Raw genomic sequence first — 25,344 nt, forward strand, 5'->3', positions numbered from 1 at the left:
TTTAATTCTATTTCCAGAGCCACAAAAAACAACTGCATGACCAGTAAGACACATAAAGGCTATTTGAAAAGTGTTGGGGGTTTTTAAGCTGAAGTGGCCAGCACATCCCTTGAGAAGGTGTTTCATAAGGTAGGGGCCGCTGCTGAGAAGGCCCTATCCATTATGCTCTCTAATCACTTCAGAGCACTCAGATTCAGTTGTCACATTTCACCACACAGCTCCATTTTTGCTATGTTTTCTCTGCATGTTTAACCCTGGCATGTAGCGTATTTAGAGGAATACCCAAAGGAAAATTTTGCCCACATTTTACAAGTCAAGTAGAATCACTGATATGGACCAAAAGGTTGCAACTGACTATTGTGGCATCATACATTTAAAAAATAAGGATATTGTATTTTGTCTTTATTCAGGAAACAGAAGCTTCAGATTTATTTTTGCCTGAAGATGATGATGATGAAGACGAAGATGAAGATGAATCTCGTTCCTGGAGAAGATGAAACTTGAAATGGAATCAATAGTTTTAGAATTGTTGAACTAAAACTTTTAAAAAAATATTTAAAGGAAGTCAATGAGCCAAAAATTGTTTTTGTTTTTATTTTCATACACACAAGAAAGCAAGTGTGAGTTTGAGATATTAAACTTAACAAATAAGTAGCCACGATCAGCCAAAGGCTAAGTGTTGCAAAGGTGGTTGTGATCCTCTGAAGATGGAATGTATGAATCTTTCAAGCCCAACTTGTGTTTATTTTGTTTTTAAAATATGGACCTTTTTCAAGCTATCAATGGCTTTATAGCCTTTATTTAGTAATGTAGAGTGTGAGATGAGAGCTTTCTGTGAAGTTCATTTATACGTCAACATTTCCTGGAATTTGGTAATTCAAAAGTCCCTTAGTTAGGTGGCAGACACGTTATTCAGTTTGAGTACATTTCACTCCTGTCAAGAATTGCACCTAATCTTACTGTGGATGAGACCATTCAGCTATCTAGCAGAATTACAGGGCAATGCTGTCCATCTCCACATTCAAACAAGTCCACATCGATGACAGCTGTTCTTGTCTAATAATGAAGTTCTTCTCAATCTAATCTTCAGACATAGCCCAGCCTTACTACTTTTTGGGTGCAGCTTACCAATGCTCTGTGAATTCCACATTTACTTTCACGGAGCATCCATGGACCTCCTGCATGAATCCTATTAAAATGAACAGAGCAGTTAGTGCTTGATGAATAGCTGGTATGAGTAAATACATCCAAGTGCTTTTAAAAGTGTCCAGCCATTTGAGTTCATTTTCTGTCCTCTGTAGCTAAATAAGCTTTTTAAAAAATCTTTTTAGGTCAAGCCTCCACAGTATTCAAAGCAACTTGTTCTCTCTTTAACACAGAAAATCCTAAGTCAAAATCATTAAAATGATATGAGACCATCACTTCTAATAATATTGTGCTTAACTCTAAAGAGAGGAACTTTGGTAAAAGAAATGTTGAAAAGAGACTGATTAATTTAGATGCTTTTTATTTCCATGCTGTTTGGTTATGTTTTCCCCCTAACAGTAGCTGGGGTAGTTTGCAGTAGAAACCGTATTAAACTATTTTGGTTTTGCAGGGCAATAGATCTTCATACTCAACTCATGTGTCACTTGCTTCTGTTAAGCCTAAGCACATTGTCCTGTAGATCCCCCCCCCCCCACTCTTGGTGCCTCTGTGTACTGGCATACCAGTACACAGTAGGGCCATTTTATATAGGAAAATATGTTACGCCACAGCGTTCTGAATGTTAAGAGGCAAAGAAGCTGAGCAAACAGTACTCTTCTCAACTCCTGTGGTACTGGAACACTAATGCAAGCAAGTAAAAAATATTATTATTGAAGTTTTCTATTAAAATGTATTACTGCAAAAGGTACTTTATCCTCTCTTAAGTATCAGACGTACTACATTAGATCTCAGCTAGCTACATAAAGTCAAGCACTCTGTTCTTCCTATTCTTTTGGGTACTGTTGTGTGTGTTGTGGTATGTAAATTCCAACGTAGTATCAATTTAAATTCCAAGTCATACTTGGAGAGGAGTGTAATCTGTCAGCAGTTTTTTGCCCTTTACACAAAGACCTTTATTTTCTAGATTATTGCTACATTCCGACTAATGTTTAATCTCAGTGAATTACGTTAGAAGAAGAAAGCACGAATATTGCACACCGTAACAGGCAAAGCCTTGCTCTTCCCCCCCATTGCCTGCAATGTCTTTGGAATGCCTGTGACTCAGTATGTGGCCATCACATATACTGACCCATTGCAGAAAAATGCTTGAATCTGAACAGTTTAATCAAATGATAGAGGGAACAAAGGATTTATATATGTGTGTATATATATATATATTGTACAGGGTTTTCTTAAAACTGTATAATTGTGTAAATATTTTGCTTTTTTGTGTACTAAAACTACCAGCATCTAGATTTCCATAAGAATTCTTGTATTTTTGTATCCGGAAGATTACAGTGAGCGAATGAAGCTGTAAAAGAAATTTCAATAGCCTTTGGCACAGGTAGACCGGATAGGATTCCTTTTCATATGGTTTTAAAATAACATTTTGTTAGCACACTGTTCAGAACAGGATGGATGTCCTTGCTCAGAGTGTTGGCTTTTTTTCATGGGGAGCAAGAAAGAATAGGGGCCATGGGGAAAATATTTATTTAATGGGGGTTCCCCCCTCTTTTCTTTTAAAATATTTGTTGGCTTACATAAATCCTCTGGTGACATCTTAAATGTGATTTCTCAGGCCAGAAGCACAAAAATGAGTTGTGCCCCTGAACCCATGTATTGAAAGCATACTATTACGTTACTGAGAATGTAAGTGATGGGCAGCATAGTAGTAACTCACTTAATACAAAGGAGAAAGGAAAACTAGTTCAAAGTGACCTTCATTTTGACATAGCTATGGATCTCCCTGTGTTGTGTATTAGAACTTAGTAGGATACCATTTGTGTTTCTAGGTAGGTAACTTCTGGTAACACTTCCTTTTTTATTGCTGTGGAATTGTCACTTCTGCATTCATAAGCTATGATGGACAGCATAATATAACACCTACTAAGTGACTTGAGAGTGATAAATCAATCTGAAATAAAAGGCAACTACACAAGGAGTACCACTTCACTGACCACTTAGTGTGTAATCCCATTGCAATCCAGAAGAATGCCACAATGTAAATGGTCAGTGAATCACCCCCCTAAACCTTTACAGATATTAATGCTTCTACTATATAAGCTGTCAATTAAACTGTGGTATAAAAATTTTGGTTGGTTTGTTTTAAATCCTTGCGCATAAAAAAGCCTAGCATCTGAAAACTGATTTGAAAAATATATGCCCACATAAAGTGGAGATGCTTCAACAGTTTTTAACAAAATCATGTGAAAAGGAATGGTAAATTCCTCTCAATGTATAGTAAACTTGTATTATAGTTTTTACAAGATTGTGAACTTGTGTAATAGTATATTAGGAGATATTGTTGGATTTCTAACTGTTTATACATTTAAATTCATACATGTAATGTTTGTTTTATTGATTACACTCTGAATTTCTAAGATGCATGTTGACTTTTTTGCAATAAAGAAATAATATGGAATGGCGTAAAACTACAAACGAAAAAGGCATAAAGCATATTGAATTGAAATTTGGAAAAATAGCCATTCCCAAAAAATTATAATCAGAAAAAGAGCTGTATTGCTTCATTTCTTCCAAGATTTACTCGTGTGAGTGCTTGGGGCAGAGTGTGTGTTAATAATAAATACATATGTATACATATTCATACACATAGACACAAGCAGTCGGAGAGAAGGTGCAGTTCTTTTGTGGTAAAATGTTGGGTATCTTTATGGAAGTAATACAGGTTGGTTAAGCCTGTGACAGATGTGAATGCTTGCCTCAGAATTTTGCTATTTGTTCCTCTCAGGAAGGGCAGTTTGAGATAAACAGCAGGTTTGTGACAGAATTTTCAGGAAAATTCTTGGACAACTTAACTGCCCTGCCCCTACTTAACTATTCTGAACTGGAAAATTATCTTACCTCACCTTTCCAATGAATTTGTATCATTTGGGGGACAGCTTACAACAAATTAATAATAATAATATAAAATTATTACAGCCGAAAAGCTCACTTTTTATTACATGGTTAAAACCAATAGTGTGCTTTTTAATCATGTTTACCTACAACTTAACTCTAATAAAACAGGTGGTGGAGTTCTCTTGATGACGATGGTATAGAGGGAGGGATAGTAAGATGTCAAGTATTAGGATGATGGTAACTAAAGGATATTGTTCACTATTCTGAAATTCACTTCAGGGCAAAAGCAAGAAAACCCCAGTAATTTATGAAAACAGATTTACCTGTATGTCCTTGAACTCAAGGTAAGGTACATGGGATCTCTAAACAATTCTGCACCTAGGCAACCTGGATCTGCTAGGTTGAGTAATTTTTGCTTCCTCTGTTTTTAGGCCATACCTTTTAAGAGCCAAGACACGAAGAACAGTAATTCCCAAATTAGGCTGGCCCATGGTAGTGCACCATCAGAGAGCCATTGTTATGCTGTGAGAAATTAAATTCTCTGAGGTTGCCCACTGTGATTGTGAATGATTTCCCATTCTGGTCTTGAAGCAGCTTGTGAGCTTTTGTGATAATATGTTTTCTTTTGCTCTAAAAATACACCTTTACATGTGTAAAGATCCCCTCCCCCCCCCCCCACAAAAAAAACCCCTGGCAGTTGGGGACACTTCTAGAAGTTTGATGCAGCCTAGATCTTTCTCTGTGTTGAAGATTAATGAGAAATATGTACATGTTAAATTGGCTCTAATCCACCACCCCAAATGGCCTTTATTTCTAATCTTCAGTACTTGCATACCTGCATAAACAACAGTGGTACAGTAATGAAATCCTTAAATTTTTTGTTACTGAGAGCAGAAAGACTTTAGCTAGATCACTGAATCTGTCATCTGAGGGCATGATGTGTTTTCATGCTCTCTATAAAACTGAGGGAAATTCTGGAAGGCTTTTACAAACCCCAACGTGGCATGGAATCATTGAATTGTAGAGTTGGAAGGGACCCTGAAGGGTCATCTAGCCTAACCTGCAATGCATGAATCTCAGCCAGATCATACATGACAGATGACCAACCTCTGCTTAAAAGCCTTCAAGGCTTGCCTGTAGTCAGGCCTTCTCCAGATGGGCCATGGGTGCTATATGGGTCCTATCTCATCCCTGCTTTGAGCAGCAAAATATCTTGGGTCAGCATTGTGTGTGTTGGCTCTCAGGCCTCATCTGTACAAGAGCTTATCCTCATGAGCAAGACCCAAAAGTATTGGAAGAAGCAATACATGAGAAAAGGTACAAAAATGGTGAATGTTTTTATGTGATGGCCATGCTCTTTCTCCCATGTGGATTGTGGGGGTAATAATACCCACCTTCCATACAGGGTTATTATAAAGATAACTAAGATAATGATGTGAACCTCTCTGAACACTAGGAAAAAGCTATCTATCCATTCATTGCTACCTGTATCCCACCTCCCCTGAAAGTAGGTGCGCCTAGCTATGCTACAGTGTGACTTCTAGCAGGCTGCATTATTTATGTCTGTCAAGCTTAACTTCATCCATCTTCATCTGCAAGCTGAATCTGAGCTCAGATCCCCTGGGAGGAAGGCGACGCACAAAACAAAATCCCATTTATTGGAGACTCTACAGAACAGTCTTTATGTTAATCTGCAGATAAACATATTTAAAAGCAATATCTGTTGTGACCTAGCTATGTCTGCCCAAGAAATATGATGCACTTCATAATATCTTTGGCCATTTTATTTTGTTTCCAATATACAGTAAACTGAAATGTGCCTTTGCTGCAGCAAGACAGATTATGATGATCTTTCAGTTTTCGTACTGGTTTGCATTATTTTCTTTCAGCTAGCCATTTAGACGTACTGTAAAATAAACATTCATAAATTTCTTTCAGTTATTGAGGATTTCAATTTTATATCTTTGTGGCAGTGTTGTGATAGAAAAGGCTGATGTTGCATGTTGAGCCTTGACACAGCGTGCAGAACACAGGATCCTCCCGCCAACAGTACTCCATCCTTTCAGCACCAGTAGGCAAGTGCCTCAATCTTTTCTTTTTTCTTTTTTGTGTAATTTTGGGGAACTGCTGGATCAATGTCACTGCCAGGTTGCTTAGCAAGAGCCTTCTGCATTTGTGGGCATGTTTGTATAAAGATTGCATAAAGGTTAAAAAGGAGCATTTATGACCTGCATCTAGGCCATACTGGAATCCCAACATATCATGAAATAGCTTTTGAAAGTTCAGAATGCTGCATAAAGAGGCTTATGTCACTTTAACAGTCACAGCTTCCCTCAAAGGATCTTGGGAACTGTAGTTTATCCCCCCCACAGAGCTTTGCTTCCCAGTACTCTTAACAAACTACACTTCCCAGGATTCTTCGGGGGAAGCCATGATTGTTAAAAGTGGCGTAGGTGTGAATTAAAAGTATGGTGTGGACGTATTGGCCACCATTATTTGTAAGCTCTCATCAACATGGCACTTCTCAAGACAGCCAGTGCATTCTAGGGGTGTGCATCGGCTCTGTGTATTCCAAATAACCAGGTAAATTGGGATGATTCAAGGCAGACTCTCACATTCCCGAATTGGCTTGCATTGTTAACAAGTCACATCAGGGTGAATCAAGGAATCCTCAACTTTCGAGTAGCTCTGTTGCTTCCAAAATGTCAAGCACATGACCTCCTCCACCCCTCTCTTCTTTTCTGAGAAATTAATCAAGATGGGTGGGGTGAAGGAACTGGGGCAGGGTCTTTTGTTTTGATGGACAGGTCCAGTTTTTAATCACAGTGATTAAAAGTGGGTGGGGATTGTTGGTGTTGTTGACGTTAATTTTTCATATCTTTATTTTGAATCTCATGATTTATGGGGACATTGTTCAAATTGGTTGTGTATTTTTTCATGTTTCAACGATTGTTTATGACTACTTTAGTTATATTTGTAGTTATGTAATTTTTTTTATATGTTGCAAGCCGCCTCGAGCATAGTTTTAACTTTAAAAAGGCAGCAAACAAATACAGTGATTGATTGATTGATTGATTGATTGATTGATTGAATGATCTTCCCAGTGCACTCCAACCACAGTGATTTGAAGGAAGGATGTCAAAATTAATAAACTAAGTTGCTCTTCACATGGGTCATTTTTGTCCTCCGAGTTTTGGCTGTGAAAACGAGGTAAGCGATAGAATTAGACTAGGTGGCTTGTGTCTTTCCCAGTTGTTTTTTTTCCTAGCAACTTAAAGCAATAGCTCATTTTCTCTCCTCCCCCACCCCTCCACCACTCTCAGGCGACCACTCAGTAGGGAATGTCTAGGACTAGGTGATGTTGGGCTGCAACTCCAATAATCCCTGACCATTGGTCATGCTGGCTGGGATGGAAGGAAAGTGGAGCCCAACAACAACTCTGGAGGGCCGCAAGTTCTTTCCCCACCCTGGTCTACAATTACTTACCATAACTTAAGGGTAGGTTGTGGTGAGTGAACCACCTTCCAGAGAAGTTTGCCTGCCATGACCTTATCTGCTCACTGAATATCTCCCAATAAACTTTATCAAAGGTTCTCCAGAGCACAGTCTGAAAATGATCATCTTGGTGCTTAACTCTGCTCATCTTGTTTTGAACATGCAGTATAGTACACATGAGGTTATTGTACTGAAGAACCTTTTTTAAGTAATTATAATTTGGTATTCTGTGCATCTTTATGCTGATAACTTTAAAGCACTCATAGTCTCTGTGATTTATTTAAATGCTAATAAATTATACATTTATGGCACTTTAGTAATTCATGTGAAAATTATTTGGAGTCGAGCCACTATAATGTACTCCTGGTATGGTCTCCTGTGGCCAAAAATATGTCAAACAGCAGCTCCATCCACTTTCTGGATTCACATTTTAGAGTGACTTTGGGTTATTCACAGGTCAGGGAAAGATAAGGAACACTTTTTGAAGAGAGCAGGCCTTGAACATTTGAAATCCATTTCATAAGCAGCGAGGGTTATACTCTATGCTGATGCTACTCTTCTTGTGCTCAAAGTACACCTTTTGTTTGAAAGGCTTTCCCAAATTCTTTCCTTCATTACTTAGTCGTAGGCTGTATATGTATGGTTGTCTGTCTGTCTGTCTGTCTGTCTGTCTGTCTGTCTGTCTGTCTGTCTGTCTGCTGTGCTTGAATCCCATGCTTCTTCCAAAGAGCTCACTGTGGTTTCATTCACATGACAGTTTATTCGAAATGGTTTAGTATTTAGGTGATAGCCATGTTTTAAAGATGCTGCCTTTTATTAGACCATCATAACTTTGGGGTTTCACAGAACTTTCCAGCTTTCAAAATGTTTGTTGTGAAGAAAAGTATATCTTTGTGGAGGGTGTGTGGGTGAGTGTGGGTGAGAGAGAGAGAGAGACAGGGCACACACAGAAAGTGATGTATATATTTAAATAATACATTTTGCAGTCCTATATTATATATTATTTAAATCTTACACCTCCACTCCCTCCATATACATATTCATTTCTTTTAAGGGTGAGTCAGGTCACACCATTATAATAAGAAATTGTGGATGGGGACTAGGTTCTATGACATCATTAGAAAATGATTCAACATTTGAAGCTCAGCAATTTAAGAAAGATACATTCTTAAATTTAGGCTCATGCTTAACTTGGAGTAGAAAGGATTAGTGGAAGCTGATTCATTAGGGCAGATGGCAGACCCTCCAATTGTCCCTATTTTCCAGGGACAGTCCCAGATTTACAGAAGACGTCCCAGTTTCTTATTTGTTCCCAGAATGTCCCGCTTTTCCTTAGGACGTCCCTATTTTCATCAGAGAAATGTTGGAGGGTATGGAATGGGGCACCCCTTATCTAGCCCACACCTGCCTGCCTTCTTACAACCAGCCAAGGGCTTGGCAACACTTTCTGAACTTAATAGGGTGGAGGATTGGGGCACACCTTGAATGAGTTGGCTCCACCTGTCATTGGCTCTGGCGCTGGCTCTGGCTCCTGTTGGTGGCCCTGATTCCACTCTACCAGCCCAGTGGGCACCAGCTACCACTGGAAACCATGAGAAATGGCATGTTTTTGTATGAATTAAAGCTGTGGTAAATGATCTCGAGAAGTTGGCAAGTGATGTATGTTTTCCTACCGTACCATAGACTTTGCTGGGGTGGTTTGGATGGAATTATTTCTATGTTTGCGTTTGGGGAAATTGTTTTCTGAATCCCATGAGAGCATCTCTAGTAATGTGCCATAATCCATGAGTTGTATAACACGCTTACAGTTTTGATTAAAAGGCATTTTTGTGGCCAATGTTAGGCAGCCATAAGGGTGTCCCCTGCACATGCTCAGTACAAACCTGTTGTCAGAGAAGGTTGTGTGATGCAGAAGTAGAATTGAACGTTGAGGCAAAAACTGGGAGCAAGCAAACAGACCACTGTGGCTTGAGGTGTTGAATTTCTTGGGCATTTTGTTGCAGGGAGCAGGCGGCTGAAAGCCACCTCTAGATATTTTCTGTCATAACATGTAACATGTGCACATCTTGTTTCATTTCAGCTGCACTGTTTAACAATGCAGTGTGATCTAAGACCTCCCTGTTTCCTTCCCCAAGTGCTGAAACCAGTACAAAACAACAGGATATATCTTTGATGGGTGAAAAACAGTGGAAAAATCTCAAGAGACATGTGACAGAAGATGGCACGCAGGGCTTCTAAAAATACCATGTAATGCATCCAGCCAGAGAGTGTCTGAGGCAGTGGTGGGAATTCAGCTGGTATGTGAGAAGGAAGCTGTGCCAGTTACAAGGCCCAGCGGGTCCCACTCCTTAATAAAACATAGTTAAAATGGCACAGGAAGCCATGGCTTGTCAGCTCTGACACCGTACATGGGATTTCAGCAAGCATGTGATGAACCCCGCACGTCTTTTTGTGCAACTGCTTATTCTCCCCCAAAGTCAAGCACACCACTATTCTGTTTGGCTTTTACAATTAATTACAAACCGGGGGGGATGCAAACGGAAAGAGAGTGTTCTAATTTCAGGTGACATGTTGGGGTTTTTGTTTTCCTCCCACTTCGGTTGTTACGTTTTGCATTCAAAGTTTAATGAAGGTTTCAGTGAGCACTGATGTTAAGAAGCAGGCAAATCCAAACACTAATCCTAGTCATGTTTCTGAGAGAGTTGCAGGTCCAACATGCGACTGTTTTAATATTGGTTTCTAGTAAATGTGGGTCAGGAAGGGCAAGTGACAACATGCGGAGGATTCATGTAGTCTGCTTGTGGGTTGTCACTTTTTTTAAGTACCCAGATTTGCCAGGCTTCTAGAGCAAAACAGCTATCTAAACATGCCACAACCATCTGCTGCAGCTCTCTCTATCACAAGATACCCCTTTGAAATATTTGGTAATGTGATGCAAAAATTGGCACTTAGGGCTTAGATGCCCTTATATTTTGCCTTGCTCTTTCCAGGCGCACAGGTCTGCTTAAAAGCACCATCTCAGAACTTCTGTTGCAGTTGTGGAAAAGGCTCTTGAGCAAACAACAAGACTCGCTCTTTAGCGCTCAGTCAGAGCAAACATCGATTCGGGTTTTCCGTGGATTGCTGTTTGCTCCGATTGAGCTTAAAGTGCAGGTTTCCACAGCTCTGGAGCATAAAAGACTGCTTGGACGCAGAGCTTTAAAGCGTGGACCGTGCCTGAAAAGAGTGGAGAAGCCCTCTGTGCTCACAGCAACACTGCAGAGCAGCAGCGCCGAGTATAGGGGGCGGAGGGGGCTTCTGCTACCTCAATATTTTGGGGCACGGGGCTCAGCCTACCCAATATTGAGTGCTCGGTAGCGCGAAGGTGAACCAATCCGTCCGCCCAATCCCTTGCGCGCCGCAGCCTATCTCCGCCCCTCGGGTCTGGCTTGACCCGGGGACGGAGCAGCTGCAGCCGGGCGCCTCGCACACCGCAGCCTCTCTCTATCCCAGCCGGCATCCTCTTTCTGCTGCGGAGGAGCTGTGTGCGGGCAGCCCCCTCCAGATAATACACCCGGTGGATGTCTGGCTGGGTTGGGGGGGGCGGGGTGTCATGCGTGTAACGTCATACACATGTGACATTCCCCCCCTCCCCAATGTTGGGCGCCTGTTACAGAGGACCCATTCATCACAATCATGGTTGAGTACAGGCAATATAAAGCAGGAATGGGAAACCTGTGGCCCTCTGGGTGATGTTCGACTCCAACTGTTGTGTTTCAGACTACTGTTTCAGCCCTCCTCCCAACAAGGCAGAAGCCACTTAGGATCCAAGCCAGGGAATAGGAAGTACAGTATAACACTTCTTTTTCGTTTGGAAGAATCTCTTCCTTTCTTTGGTTGTTCCTCATAGTTGTCAGCAGTCCACAGCCCTCTACAGATTAGGTTTGGGTGAAACATTCAATTAAAAACAAAAACATTAATAAAACATTTTGTTAGAAGATTAAAAGAAACCGTTTTATGTCTATGATCCTTTATTGGACTATATTTCAGTATAGTCTCAGTTATTTGCAAAAAGGTGCTTTCTACATTGTATCTGATTAACATGTTGAAAATAAAATGTCTACACAAAGGCGAATAAGATTCCAGCCAATGAGTTGCATTAAAAGCAGCAAACCTTAGTGGAATTTGAATAAATATTTTGTCATTCACAGCAAAGTGAATTACAGGCTAGCTGCTTCATGGAGAAAGGGGGAACACAAAATAGTGTTCAACAGCTGGTGAAAACTTACTGCTGCTCACACTGCCCATTGATCTGTTTCAACAGCAACAGCTGAATAATATGAAGCATGAACGTGTATTGCCAGAACCAATCAATAATGCTGACAAAGTTGGGTATTTACTGGAAACTTTTGCCGTATCAACAAGATTCTTTCGGGGATCTTCGTTTTTTTTGTTTTAAGTCATTGGACTATATATATTGTTTCCTGCCAGATATATTTAATTCATTCTTACTGAAAAAATGGGCTTGGAATGTTACTGACAAATTAGCAAAATGTCCACCAATCTGTGAGAAAATAGAATGTTTCCTATGGGAAGTTTGCCCTGAACCAACTTTTCAGCATCTATTGTTGTTGTTTTTGTTGGCCTGGGCATTCCAGCATGTAGTGTAAATTGGTTTTAATCTAGCTGGTTTTATCCATTCTGCTGAACCTTATTATTTTCCTTTGACTGCCTTTCTCATATTTTTATCATCATCACCATCAGGGTGATTCATAATGAAGTATACATTTTCAACGCACTGTAAAAAGAAGAAGAATGTAATATATCTTAGGTTACCTGTAACAGAATTGTAGGGGAATGTTGAAAGTTTTTTTTAGAAACAGTCACAGATGTTCTATGTGTGCACCCTTTGTCACACAACACACATCAAACCGGTAATCCATTTCTGCCCAAATGCGACTCACCCTACGTGTTGATTTTCCTGGGCTTCATTGAATGGCGGTGCAAACACTACCAATGACTTATTCCGATACACATGGTCATCCAGGACTTCTAAGTTTGCACAAACAGCCCGTATTTTCAAAAAATTTATGCCAATCGTAGATACATTTTCTGCTTGGAGGTTTTTTCCTGAATCGCGATTGAAAATGCCGTCGCACAACAGTTACAGATTCCGGTTTGCTCAATTCAAGAACACAAAACGCCTTCAGCACGACAGACGCAGCCATTTTGCCTGACTAGTCATGTGACACATGCACTATCACCTACATCACTTCCCTCAGTAGCAGAACACAAACTTTATGAGTACATCTACCTCACAGTTTGCCATTGTGGTCCATGTCGTTGCCTGTTACTGTCTTACAGCATCTGGAAACTGTATACTTCATTATGAATCACCCTGTACAGTATATCGGTTTTTACCATTTTAACTGAAGGGGAGCCATAAAAATCTTCTGAATACATAAGAAATGAATATGTATGGAGATGTCTCCTAGGGATCACTGTGTCCTTGCATAATGTTGCTCCATTCAAGGGACTGGGTTCCTCTTGGGTGGTGAGACCCAATGCACCTATCGTTTCCCTAGACATTTCCTGTCCTGCAGGAGTTGAACTTCCTAACTTCAGTGACATGTTCATAGAGCTGCATGGGACAATCCTGCCCCCTCAAACCAATGAACAATCTATGGACAGCATGATTTAGCTCAAATTGCGACGGTCAGGTGGTAGGGCATGTAGATTTCATTAACAGCCTCCTTACCTTTTCCCCTATAACAGCAGCGGAGCAAGCCAATCAGGCGCCTGGGGTGAGGCCAGCCAGGGCAGGCCGCCCCATGGGGCCTCCGGAGTCTGCTTGTCTCCTCTCACTCAGCCACCCTACCGCTGGGGGGGGGAGGCAGCGGGCGGACCGTTTGGACAGCGCAGAGCCTACACACGCCCAAGCCACCACGTCTCTCCCAGGAGAGTGAGCCACCCGGCATTTTCTCACCCCCCTCGGTGGTGGCAACTGGGGTGGACTGCCCCCATCACACCCCCTTCCTCTGCCACTGCCCTATAATTCAAGCACCAGCTGCAGTCCAGACACAGATTTACCACTTCAGTGTGTAATAGGCCTTGAACTTTTACAGCCCACGTTTTCTCCTCTGTAGTTGCTATGGGGAAAATGTATGAGGATGGGGAATGTGTGGATTTCTCACAAGTGAAAGCTTCCAGTAGGACCAAACTTAGGCTACTCACCTTCCTTGTTTGATCTTTCAAATATGCATCTCCAGAAGGGAGTGGGAGGAGAGAACAGATAACACTGCAGTTTGTTTGTTTTTTTAAGGCGGACATTTTGTTTGTCAATTTCAAATGTTGTGAACCACATTTTGTAATTGAAATTTGATCCCGCAATGTGTCATTTGATTTGGAACTGAAGTTTGATATCAACATTAGAAATGTGATCCCTTTGAGCTTTAGGGGGTCAATGCCTGCCAGCAAAAGCAGAACTTCTTGGAGCAACATAGCCCCTTGACCACTTCTACAGCCCTGCTGCTTGTACCAGAGAGAGCGGAAGGTAGGGAGACAGGGAATAAACTGCCAGGCAGTGGACTTGACACAGGATCTAGTGGATCTCAGACATGCCAAATGGTGGGGACTGAGGAGTCTTCAGTCGCCGCCCCCCCCATTTTCAAGTAGGGGGCTGGACTCCCCCCAAAACCCACCAAAACCCTCCTTCCCACCAATATCACATGGGGAGGAGGAGGCAGGGTGCACAGAGCCCAGCTCTGTGCTCCCCATTCCCCACCTGGCGTACGAGCACTGGGACACCTGTGTGTCTTTACTTGGCGCGCGTGTGAGCGCACTAGATGGGGGCGGGATGCATCACATGATGTGTAATGTGATGCGTCACCTGATACACCTCTGCTATGTGGGGTGCAAGTCGACAACCTCAGTGGATCCTGTGCCAGTCTAGCCTTGCCTCTCCCTGTCTCCAAAGTGCCCTGTTTAGGGGAGTTCTGCTGGCTACTGCTGGTGAGGAAAGTCAACATTGGTAGCTTCCTCCCACCTACTTCCTGGGCAGGCACACTGGAATGCTTCTCTGTAGTGGGGCTTCCCTACCAGTGGCAAAGGTATACCTCCACTCCATCCAAAACTTGTTCATCTGGATGTATTAGGAGTTGGATTACTCTGTGAGTTAACCATTCAAGGGTAAAAACCCTATTCAGAAGCACACCCAACCACCTTGGATTCTCCTTTCTGGGAGATTTTCCTGAATATTCTGAATTGACACCTCCAGGGCTCACCTTAGCCATGGGATATCTTGCATTGCCACTGGAGTACCTTACTTCTGGTGTCTCTTCCAGATCATGTGGGAGTTGGTCCTGAAAAAAAGCACCTGCAAAGGTGTTACATAATTAATGGGTGCCCCCTTAGTATCCATTTAGTATCTGTTTCATGCTCTGAATAACCCTTCAGTGTGCCTACTAATTGCATTTTTGCTTTTTCCCTGATTTCCCCTGCTCCAGTTTCTCAGGAAAGATCTTCAGGTTGAATTGTAATGGGACTGTTTGCTGGTAGATATGGCTTTTCATAAGCATCCCCTAAGTTCCATCCACAGGACTCTGCCATTTGTCTAACTTTCCCTTCTCCTGGACTGCGAAGTTTCGCCATGTATGGGCAGCTTGGTCAGGTATCCCCTGTAGCTTAGCAACTTTCCTGTTGCTTTGTTAAACTAGGCTGTTCCATCTCCTTAATGAATAAGAGAATCAAGCCAGGTAATAAATGCTTGGCTATTTAGCTGATGAATAATTGACCGTCTGGGTAACACTAGACATTTCCTCGATCAGATTGGACAATGGAAGAGCCATGTCATCTCCTATGCGGAGTTTCTCTCTAGTGTCAAGGAAAGTGCTTTTCAAATCCAGTGGTAAAAGACATTGCAATGTCTTTTTATTAAAAAGCCACTAGCTATTTCTTGGGGAGAAAGTGTTTTTTTAGGCTATAATCCCATGCATACTTGCTTGGAAGTAAGCCTCATTGAAATTTATTGGAATTACTTTTGAGGAAACCTGCCCAAGACTGCACCACACCAGTAAACCAATTGACCCAAAGTTCATAATGAAATTTCATCTTCTTTTAGTTGCTTGAAAATTCTACTCATGCAGATGGTTGCAGAGAAGCTGTAAGGTGGGAAGGTAGAATATTTGTTGTAGCAAGTAAAATTATTTAGGTTGGGAAAGTATCACATAATTTTGTTCAGATCCACCAAACTGAGTGCTATGTTTCCTCTGTTCAAGGTGTGCACTATTTATTTGAATTCATTTCATGCTGCTACGGTACCTTGCACTTTGAAGCATTGTGATCTTCTTTCCAAAGGGCAGCACATGAGAAAATGTAGAAAAACGAGAGAATCCACTAGATTTTTAAAATAAAATGTTATATGTTTTTAACCTGAGAAAAAGAACAGTTTGTCAATTGTATGTTGGATAGTCATTTAATTACTAGAACTATTTTAATGTATATTTTATTGATTTTTGAGTATAATAAAGCTAAGAAAACAGTAACAATATTTCCCCTACTACAGAGATAGTGTTAAAAATACATTAGAAAAATTCCATACAATGAGAAGTGATCAAACAAAAAGTTAAATTAAATTAAAACAAAATTACTGAAACTAGGCAGGAGATAAAAATGAATATGATTTGATGAGAATTACTACTTGTTTTAGCTAAGGAATGTTACCATTAAAACATTATCAATATAATCTAGATAGCAATACAGATGCGAAACCAGACTCGGTGCACATAAGTAATTCTTGATCCTGCTTTTCTACATAATACACAAGTAAAACAATAATCACAATTTAAATATCAATTTAAAATAACTCCAAACAGCACCAAAATATAAAAATAACACATATGATTCCATCTTCCAAATGTAATGTGAAAGAAGGACAATATCCAGTTTTCTGCAAAATACCTTTACTTCCACTCAAATCTTGATATCCGTGTATAAAATGCCTGCAAATAGCTCATTACTAAAATGTACACTGTTGTTGTTGTTTAGTCATTTAGTCGTGTCCGACTCTTCGTGACCCCATGGACCATAGCACGCCAGGCACTCCTGTCTTGCACTGCCTCCCGCAGTTTGGTCAAACTCATGTTCGTAGCTTCGAGAACACTGTCCAACCATCTCGTCCTCTGTCGTCCCCTTCTCCTAGTGCCCTCAATCTTTCCCAACATCAGGGTCTTTTCCAAGGATTCTTCTCTTCTCATGAGGTGGCCAAAGTATTGGAGCCTCAGCTTCACGATCTGTCCTTCCAGGGAGCACTCAGGGCTGATTTCCTTAAGAATGGATAGGTTTGATCTTCTTGCAGTCCATGGGACTCTCAAGAGTCTCCTCCAGCACCAAAATTCAAAAGCATCAATTCTTCGGCGATCAGCCTTCTTTATGGTCCAGCTCTCACTTCCATACATCACTACTGGGAAAACCATAGCTTTAACTATACGGACCTTTGTCGGCAAGGTGATGTCTCTGCTTTTTAAGATGCTGTCTAGGTTTGTCATTGCTTTTCTCCCAAGAAGCAGGCGTCTTTTAATTTCGTGACTGCTGTCACCATCTGCAGTGATCAAGGAGCCCAAGAAAGTAAAATCTCTCACTGCCTCCATTTCTTCCCCTTCTATTTGCCAGGAGGTGATGGGACCAGTGGGCATGATCTTGGTTTTTTTGATGTTGAGTTTCAGACCATATTTTGCGCTCTCCTCTTTCACCCTCATTAAAAGGTTCTTTAATTCCTCCTCGCTTTCTGCCATCAAGGTTGTGTCATCTGCATATCTGAGGTTCTTGATATTTCTTCCAGCAATCTTATTTCCGGTTTGGGATTCATCTAGTCCAGCCTTTCGCATGATGAATTCTGCATATAAGTTAAATAAGCAGGGAGACAATATACAACCTTGTCATACTCCTTTCCCAATTTTGAACCAATCAGTTGTTTGGTTCAAACAACCAAAATGTATGCTACATGGGATTAAACTGTCTCAAAGTTGCATCGTCTGTACAGTACTGGTAACCTTTGTCTGCACTCCAGATTGTGATAACTAGCTGTGGGGTCGTCACTGGAAAAAAAAGAAAGAAAGAAACCTTGCCATTACTTTTCTTTTTGGGGGCTGGGCCCTATCATTGAGGTTGCCCACTGGGTAGGAAAAAACGGATAAAATTCAGCGTGTTTGCCAGTGTGTATTCAGTTACCTGCAACAGTACCATAGTACCCAGTTTAGGAACCAAACTGGCCCCTAGAGCACATCAAGAGCAATAGGATATTGGACCAGGCAAAACAACTAAGGTGATTTGATGCATCTGATTGCTTGAATGTGTGTCTGACACATGGAAAGAGCAATCATGTCAATGCTATACACTTTGAACTACGAGGCAAAATATTCTGGGTCCCACGTTCTGTTGTTTCCTTAGTTGTAAAGTTTAACTGCAAAGAGATTCTTCCATTATACAACTGCCTGTTCCCTCCCAATCTCTGAACTGGGTCAGATAATAAAATGATTCACGTGGAAAGATCCATAAACTTTTCATATAATTTTGTCTTCAGAGTGAGTTCACTAGAGCATTGTCAGGGTGTTGTTTATTTCCTCTCCCTTCTCCATCTCCTCCCTCCAGAAAGACCATCAATAATTTACTGGGAGGAGAATGATCTCTCAAGTTGCTTGCAGCGTTCCCTTTATTCATGTGAACAGAGTTGCTTGATGGCCAGCCATCTGGGTCTTTAACTTGTTCCTGTTTATGGTTTTGAACTTTCCTGTTTGTGGGGTTTAGACAAACCAGATGGGGCTAGAAAGGTTCGATTTTATTTTATTTTTTAAACCCCATGCAATAAAGAGTCAGCTCAGTTAGATGGAGCAGTCCATGCCTAAAGAAAATCAGTCAAGCCAAAATTCATAAATTCATTCATTCATTCAGGGAGGAAGGAAGCACTTGGGTAGAATACATATCAGAAAACAAAGATTGTCTGACAAGAGAATTGTTCCAACTGAATATCATATCTGAGCCTTCAGTGTTTATCTGGAATGTGTCTTTAAAACAGTGCCTTGTTTTTGAGACCCCTATAAAAATATGCTTTATTAAAATGGCATCTCATCTTATGCCCCAGCCCCAGTAATCTTAGTTAAAGGGACATTTTAAGTCCTTGTGCATGAAACTGAAGATCAAGTGTCAGTTTCATTATCTGAATAGTTGGCACCGGCTGGCTGAGCGGGAGAAACCCATTACTAATGGCTCTTGTATGCAATCCTACATTTCCCCTTTTATTTATTTACTTTAACTCACAAGTTCCAAATAGCAGGAGGGTTAAGCAAAAAGACAAAGGCCTGCCATTTATCCATCTATTAATTACCTCTAGCATGGTCGGGCCGTCTGTAAATACAGTGCTACTTTAGATAAAACTTTCATGCAGCTATTTAGGCCCTTTGAAATATAAATGATTTCCTTTAAATTTTTTATCATAAATCAAGGCATGGAGCTATGCGACAACACACCGATTCCCCCCCTGTTGGGAGGAAGCGCTCTCTCTCTCTCTCTCTCTCTCTCTCTCTCTCTGCCTTTTGCCTTTCAAAGCCTAGTTCATGTTCCACTCCCATTTGCCTGGCTCTTGGGCTTGATGGGAAGTGATGGCGTGCTGCAGTCTTGTCATCAGGCCCTCTGCTCCTTGGGCTGCCTTGTCATATTGCCAGCAGATCTAAGGAATTTAAAGGGGGAAAGAAGGGGGGCAGGGAGGTAGTGCTTTAATGACCCTATACCAGCAGAGAACAGAGAGATGCTGCTGGACTCACTGTGGAGAGGTGACCACCCCATCCCTTAATCCTTTCCAAGGCCTCTCTGCCTGGCTTTTGGAAATCTCCCCAGGCCACACTCCTCACTGGTCCTGCTTCCCACCCTGAGTGTCTTTTGCCTGGCTTGAGTGTCTCCTTGAACTCTGATAAGGCCTCTTTGTATATTACTTGATCATATGTGTCATAATATGTTTTTGAGACCTGTTTGTTTCCTTGTGATGATGGGGGGGGTATAACCTGTATTTGGCTGAGCAGTAAAATCTGATGAAGGTTTAGGCCTCTTGCTTCTCTGGATGGAGGATAGAGAGCTCTCTCTCTCTCTCTCTCTCTCTCTCTGTGTGTGTGTGTGTGTGTGTGTGTAGAAACTAGCCTACTGCAACCAAGATAAACTTTACCTTTGTGGCTCTGTCCACTTTTGCCACTGGCTCCTCTCACAATTGGTATGTGGCCTCCATAAGGGAATGTGGCCCTCGGGGTGAAAAATGTCCCCCACCCCTCTGTTAACAGCACCAGGCAAATAGTGTTTTAAGATTGCCTGGGTCCTTTAACTCTACGTTAGTTACATTAATTTTATGCTGGGATTTCATTGCTGTTGTTTCCTGTTTCAGTATACTTTACTGTACATGATTCCACATTTGGTAAGCTTCTCCGAGAGCTACCGGTAATATGTTTCTGGAAAGAAGGCAGGCAGGCGGCCAATTATACTCAGCTCCTTCCTGGATTTTGCTGGATAGCATGGCTGGTTGTGATCCATGTCCTGTCTCCACAGAGGCCTGAGCAGGCAACAGAGTGAGAACTGGGATGGAGAATGGACCGCTAGTGTCCTTTCACACAGATATTCCTCCAGTTTTTAGTAACTGGAAATGCTATGTCAGGGAGAGGGAACCTGTGAATCTCCAGATGTTGTAGGACTCTTGCTCCCATCAGCCATGGCCAGCACGGCCCATAGTCAGGAATGATGGGAATTGTACTCCTGGAATATCTGGAGAGACACATGTTCCCCTGTCCTTGTTGCTGGTGGTGAAAATTTAAGATTGGGCAAGCCCACTACAAGAACATTAAAAAAAAACCTCTGGGATAAATTACTGTAGTATGAAAGGATTGTTTTATTTCTTTGTTTCTATAGCTTGATGACCCATCTTTCTTCCATCATGACAACCAAGGTGGCATACATGGGGCAGGATTCAACTAATGAGTGCTGTCAGTGAAAGGGAAAGTGCAATGGGGCTTTTGCCCTCTCTGCCTTCCACATGTCCCTGCAAGAGCTGCACCCATGGATCCCAAACGTGGAATGACAACATCCTGCCCCCCCCCATCACTGTTCCTCACCAAGCACTGCTTCTGCCTTCAGGATGGCAACTGCAGGGGCAGCTGATACTCCTAGGAATTGTGTGGTAAAGGGTCGGGTTTCGCTGTGTGGCCTCCAGTAGCTGATCCTGGCTGTGCATCTGGGAGCGCACAACTGAGGGGGAGCCTGAGAGTGCCCCCTTACAAACCACATGAATTCCTCCAGCCTGGTATCAGACTGTGTTCCTCTTCTCTCTCCCCCCCCCCACTGCCCAAAATACTTTGTGGTTCCTTCCCTTGTGATGCCCTGTGCTGGCTCTGAGTTGCTTCCCTTTACCCTGGTGGCAGCTCTGAACATGTGGCGGCTCTAACCTGGGGCACCTGTTGCTTTACTCTGCTGTACTTGCTTGCCACACAGTTCCAAAAATGAGACAGATGGGAGAAAATTTGGACAGCTTTAGTTAGCCAGGAGGGAGAGCTAGATCCCCTTCACAAAAAAGAGGTGATGAAGATTCTCCCTCCCCGCCCCCAAGGTCTAATGGGGCAGAGCCTAGAAGTTCCTGGGCAAAACAGGTTCCCACAAGTGGTAGTAGTTGGCTGGATACCCACTGGGATGGTTTTAAGAGAGGATTATACAAATCCTCATGTATAAGGTTATCCATGACTCCTAGCCATGATGACTATGTGTGTCAGGGACTTGCTGGGAAGCACCAGTTGGGAATCCCATGGGAACCCCCAGAGGAAGAAGGCTCAGAGTCAGAGGGAAGAGAGGAAGAACAGACGAGCTCTTTTCTAGGTTGACCTAACCCATGGGGTCCCAAACTAAGGCCCGGGGGCTGAATGCGGCCCAATCGCCGTCTAAATCCGGCCCGCGGACGGTCCGGGAATCAGCATGTTTTTACATGAGTAGAATGTGTCTTTTTATTTAAAATGCATCTCTGGGTTATTTATGGGGCCTGCCTGGTGCTTTTACATGAGTAGAATGTGTCCTTTTATTTAAAATGCATCTCTGGGTTATTTGTGGGGCATAGGAATTCGTTCATTTTCCCCCCCAAAATATAGTCCGGCCCCCCACAAGGTATGAGGGACAGTGGACCGGCCCCCTGCTGGAAAAGTTTGCTGACCCCTGACCTAACCTGTCCCGCAGTGCTTGTGTTGCATAAGTTCCCCGTGATCGGTCAACAACCGTTTGTTAACCAACCCCCAGTAACTGGTCTCTCCCATCGGCCCATTTTCAGGAGGCTCCTCTGCTTGGTGTTTCCCCAGCTAAGCTGCCACAGAAGTCATCGCAGGAAAGTCTACCGTTCAAGGAAAGAGTTTCTGCACTGCTAGGTTTTTAGAAGCCAACCGTAGAGAAGCACTAAACATACTTTATCCTTCATTAAAAGAATCAGAGACTTGTGCAGCTGTCAAAAAAGAAAAAGAAAAAAGAAACAAAAAAAGCATTTAAGATCAACGCCTTTAATAGATTCAGATTATGCCACCCAGGAGATAGAAAACATCTGGAACCCATAGGCATTTTTTGCAGCTGGGGAGAAGAACAGGCAGTGCCCTAGATGAGTGGAGATTTCCTTGGACCTGAGTCAAATTTTGTGCAAACAGGTCCCACCTTCATGAAAGAAATATGGGCACTGGTAGCGAGGGGGGACGGGGGGGGCAGCGCCCCCCTAGATCAAGTAAAACAATAGAAATACTTCACTGACTGACCAATCACATGAGTTCTGCCCCCAACAAAGTCCTGCCCCCTCTCAAGAATCCTGGCTACGACCATGACTGGTAGGTAGAGGAGCAAGAGAAAGTGTTTATTTATTAGGACTTGGGGTGCACAGCCAACGTATGCATGCAGAGGCAGTGTGTGTGTGCATGTGATTTAACAAAGGGGGTGCTCGTTATTCCAGGGTAAATTCTCTTCTGTGTGTAGTGATTAGAGTATCAGAGTAAACTTGGGGAGGCTTCAAATCCCCACTAGGCCAGAATGTGATCCTGGACTGGTATCTGTCTCTCTGCCGAACCTTACCTCACAAGGCTGTTGTAGTTGTGAATATAAAAGAAAGGTGTAACCCATGTATGTTGCCTGGGAGGAAAGCTATGTTATAATATATACGGTATACAAAATAATAGGCTCATCCAGCAGATCTGCAATGTGCAACACAGCTAAAAGACCCGATTCTTTTCCAAGCCTCCAAATTATTATTCTGCTTTTGTAAAAATATAATAAATAGATAGCTCAGTTGGCTAGACTGCGAAGTGATGATAACGGCAAAGTTGCAGGTTGGATCTCTGTATGGGACAGATGCATATTCTGGCATTGCAGGGGGTGGACTAGATGATCCTCAGGCTCCCAACTCTACAATTCTATTATTTGGAACCCGGGCCCGGGCCCGGGCCCGGGCCCCTCTGGAGCTGGAAAAAACGCACGGAGCTCCACAACTGGCCTGGTTTGTCGCCTTGGGATAGTGCGCATTTAGCTGCTTTCTTCGTCCTGGCCAGTTCGTTGGCCTCTTAACGCGCGGCCAGAAAGGAATCCCCGTCAGAGCCGACGGGGCGGCCTTTTTAAAAAATAGCTTTTGGCAGGATCCTTCCCAGCGCCTTATCTAGGGACCCCCTGCTCTCCTCCTGCTTGGCTCCCATCCCTGGGGCTCCCCCCCCCTTCCCTCTTGGCCGGCACCACCAGCACAGCAGCACGCGTGCGCACAGGGTGCTGGTCCCATGGCAGGCAAAGCTTGTAAGATGAGTGAAGAAGCCGAGGTGGAAGCAGGCGCGGGGCGGGGGGGCTGAGGCGCAGCGCCGTGGCAAGGGAAGCGTTGTCCTTGAGCATCGCTCACTTTGACAGGCGCCCGCCAGAGAACCAAGGCGGCCTCGATGCCCGACGCCGCGTCCCGGCCAGGTGCGCCAAGATGCTGGGCATGAACGCCAAGGCGCCTTTCGGCGTGCACCCTGCCCTGCAGGAAGCCAAGTTCGCCAGCCTGCACTCCAGCTCGGAGGCGATGCGCCGCGTGTGCCTGCCAGCCCCGCAGGTACGTAGACGGAGCCTCGCGACTGCTCTAAGGCACATTTTCTGACAGGCCCGGCTTAATGTTTTTTTCATGTCTCCTGCACAATCTCTCTCTCTCTCTCTCTCTCTCTCTCTCTCTCTCTCTCTCTCTCTCCCTCCCCCCCTCCCTCTCTCTGATCCACATGTCTGTTCCAGCAAAGCATCTTGCGCCTTCATATTAATTTTTATGACCTGAGCTTTGAGAAGAGGAATCTCTGTGCTTGAGAGAGAGAGAGAAAATGTGTTTGAATGCCGACTTGACGGTATTCCCCACTGACGGCGCTCTGCGCGTTCTTGCTTGCAGCTGCAGGGCAATATATTCGGGAGCTTTGATGAGAGTCTGCTGGCCCGCGCGGAAGCTCTGGCGGCGGTGGACCTGGTCTCGCACGGCAAGAGCCATCCTTTCAAGCCCGACGCCACCTACCATACCATGAGCAGCGTCCCCTGCACGTCGGCCGCGTCCAGCTCCTCGCCCCCCGTGGCCATCTCGGCGCCCTCGCACCACCACCACCACCACGCGCAACATCCTCACCATCACCCGCACCATCCCCACCCGCACCACCACGCCGGGGCGCAGCACCAAAGCCTCGACGGCGGAGACCTCCTGGAGCACCTCTCTCCCGCGCTGCTGGGCGGCCCCGAGCAGGGCGCGGTGCTGGCCGGCCCCATGCACCCTCACGCGCACCCACACCTGGGCGCAGCCATGGGCCACCTCCACCAAGCCATGGCGAGCATGGCACGCGCTCCTCCGCCGCCTCCTCCCTCGACAGCCCCGGTGCCGGCTCCCCACGCGGGTTTGCCTTGCCTGGGCGATGTGGAGTCGGACCCTCGCGAGCTGGAGGCGTTCGCCGAGCGCTTCAAGCAGCGGCGCATCAAGCTGGGCGTGACCCAAGCCGATGTGGGCGCGGCGCTGGCCAGCCTAAAGCTGCCCGGCGTGGGCTCCCTGAGCCAGAGCACCATCTGCCGCTTCGAGTCGCTCACGCTGTCGCACAACAACATGATCGCGCTCAAGCCCGTCTTGCAAGCGTGGCTCGATGAGGCCGAGGCCGCCTGTCGCGAGAGGAGCGCGCAGGCCGAGTTGCTGCGCGGCGCCGAGCGCAAACGCAAGCGCACGTCCATCGCGGCGCCGGAGAAGCGCTCGCTCGAAGCTTACTTCGCGCTGCAGCCGCGCCCGTCGTCCGAGAAGATCGCTGCCATCGCCGACAAGCTGGAGCTCAAGAAGAACGTCGTGCGCGTCTGGTTCTGCAACCAGAGGCAGAAGCAGAAGCGCATGAAGTACTCGGCGGGGCACTGAGAACGCCAGGTGCACCAAAGACCATAGATCACATACATATATCTATACCTATAGATCTCTATAAATAGATGTTGCTCGACGGCAACAGGGAGCGGAATAAACGGATCTCTGCAAGGACAGCCCTACCGAGCCACAAAGCCATGGACCTTAACCAACCAACAAACGCTTCCTTCTTTTCCTCTGGCCATCGGCTGCCTGGTTTATTTATATATTTATTATTTATTGCTTATTAATTATTTTCATCCTCATCATTCAGTTGGCACAGCTTACTGTTGTTCCTCCCTGCGGGAGCGGCTGCATATTAAAACTACCAACCGGCCTATCCATCCAAAATAAAACGCGCGCACACAAAAAAAGTTTGTTTCTCCCCCAATCTCCAAGCCCTCTCCACCTGC

At 43.9% G+C, this 25,344-nt stretch overlaps 2 protein-coding genes across 2 annotated transcripts in view; both read left to right on the forward strand.

Moving 5' to 3' along the window:
• RBM27 (RNA binding motif protein 27) overlaps positions 1-9,866 on the forward strand; it is a gene marked incomplete in the record, with an annotated part of 39,484 nt that extends 29,618 nt beyond the window's left edge. The window contains 1 exon segment of the mRNA XM_060271696.1: positions 411-9,866. Within this exon segment, the coding sequence (XP_060127679.1) occupies positions 411-497 (87 nt within the window).
• Positions 9,867-23,518: 13,652 nt separating this feature from the next.
• On the forward strand, positions 23,519-24,949 carry POU4F3 (POU class 4 homeobox 3). Its single transcript, XM_035108015.2, has 3 exons — positions 23,519-23,638; positions 23,960-24,395; positions 24,426-24,949. The coding sequence occupies exons 1-3, from the start codon at positions 23,519-23,521 to the stop codon at positions 24,947-24,949; spliced, it is 1,080 nt and encodes a 359-aa protein (XP_034963906.2).
• Positions 24,950-25,344: the final 395 nt, after the last annotated feature.

This window comes from Zootoca vivipara, chromosome 2, assembly GCF_963506605.1.
Source record: "Zootoca vivipara chromosome 2, rZooViv1.1, whole genome shotgun sequence".
Lineage (NCBI taxonomy): Eukaryota > Metazoa > Chordata > Lepidosauria > Squamata > Lacertidae > Zootoca > Zootoca vivipara.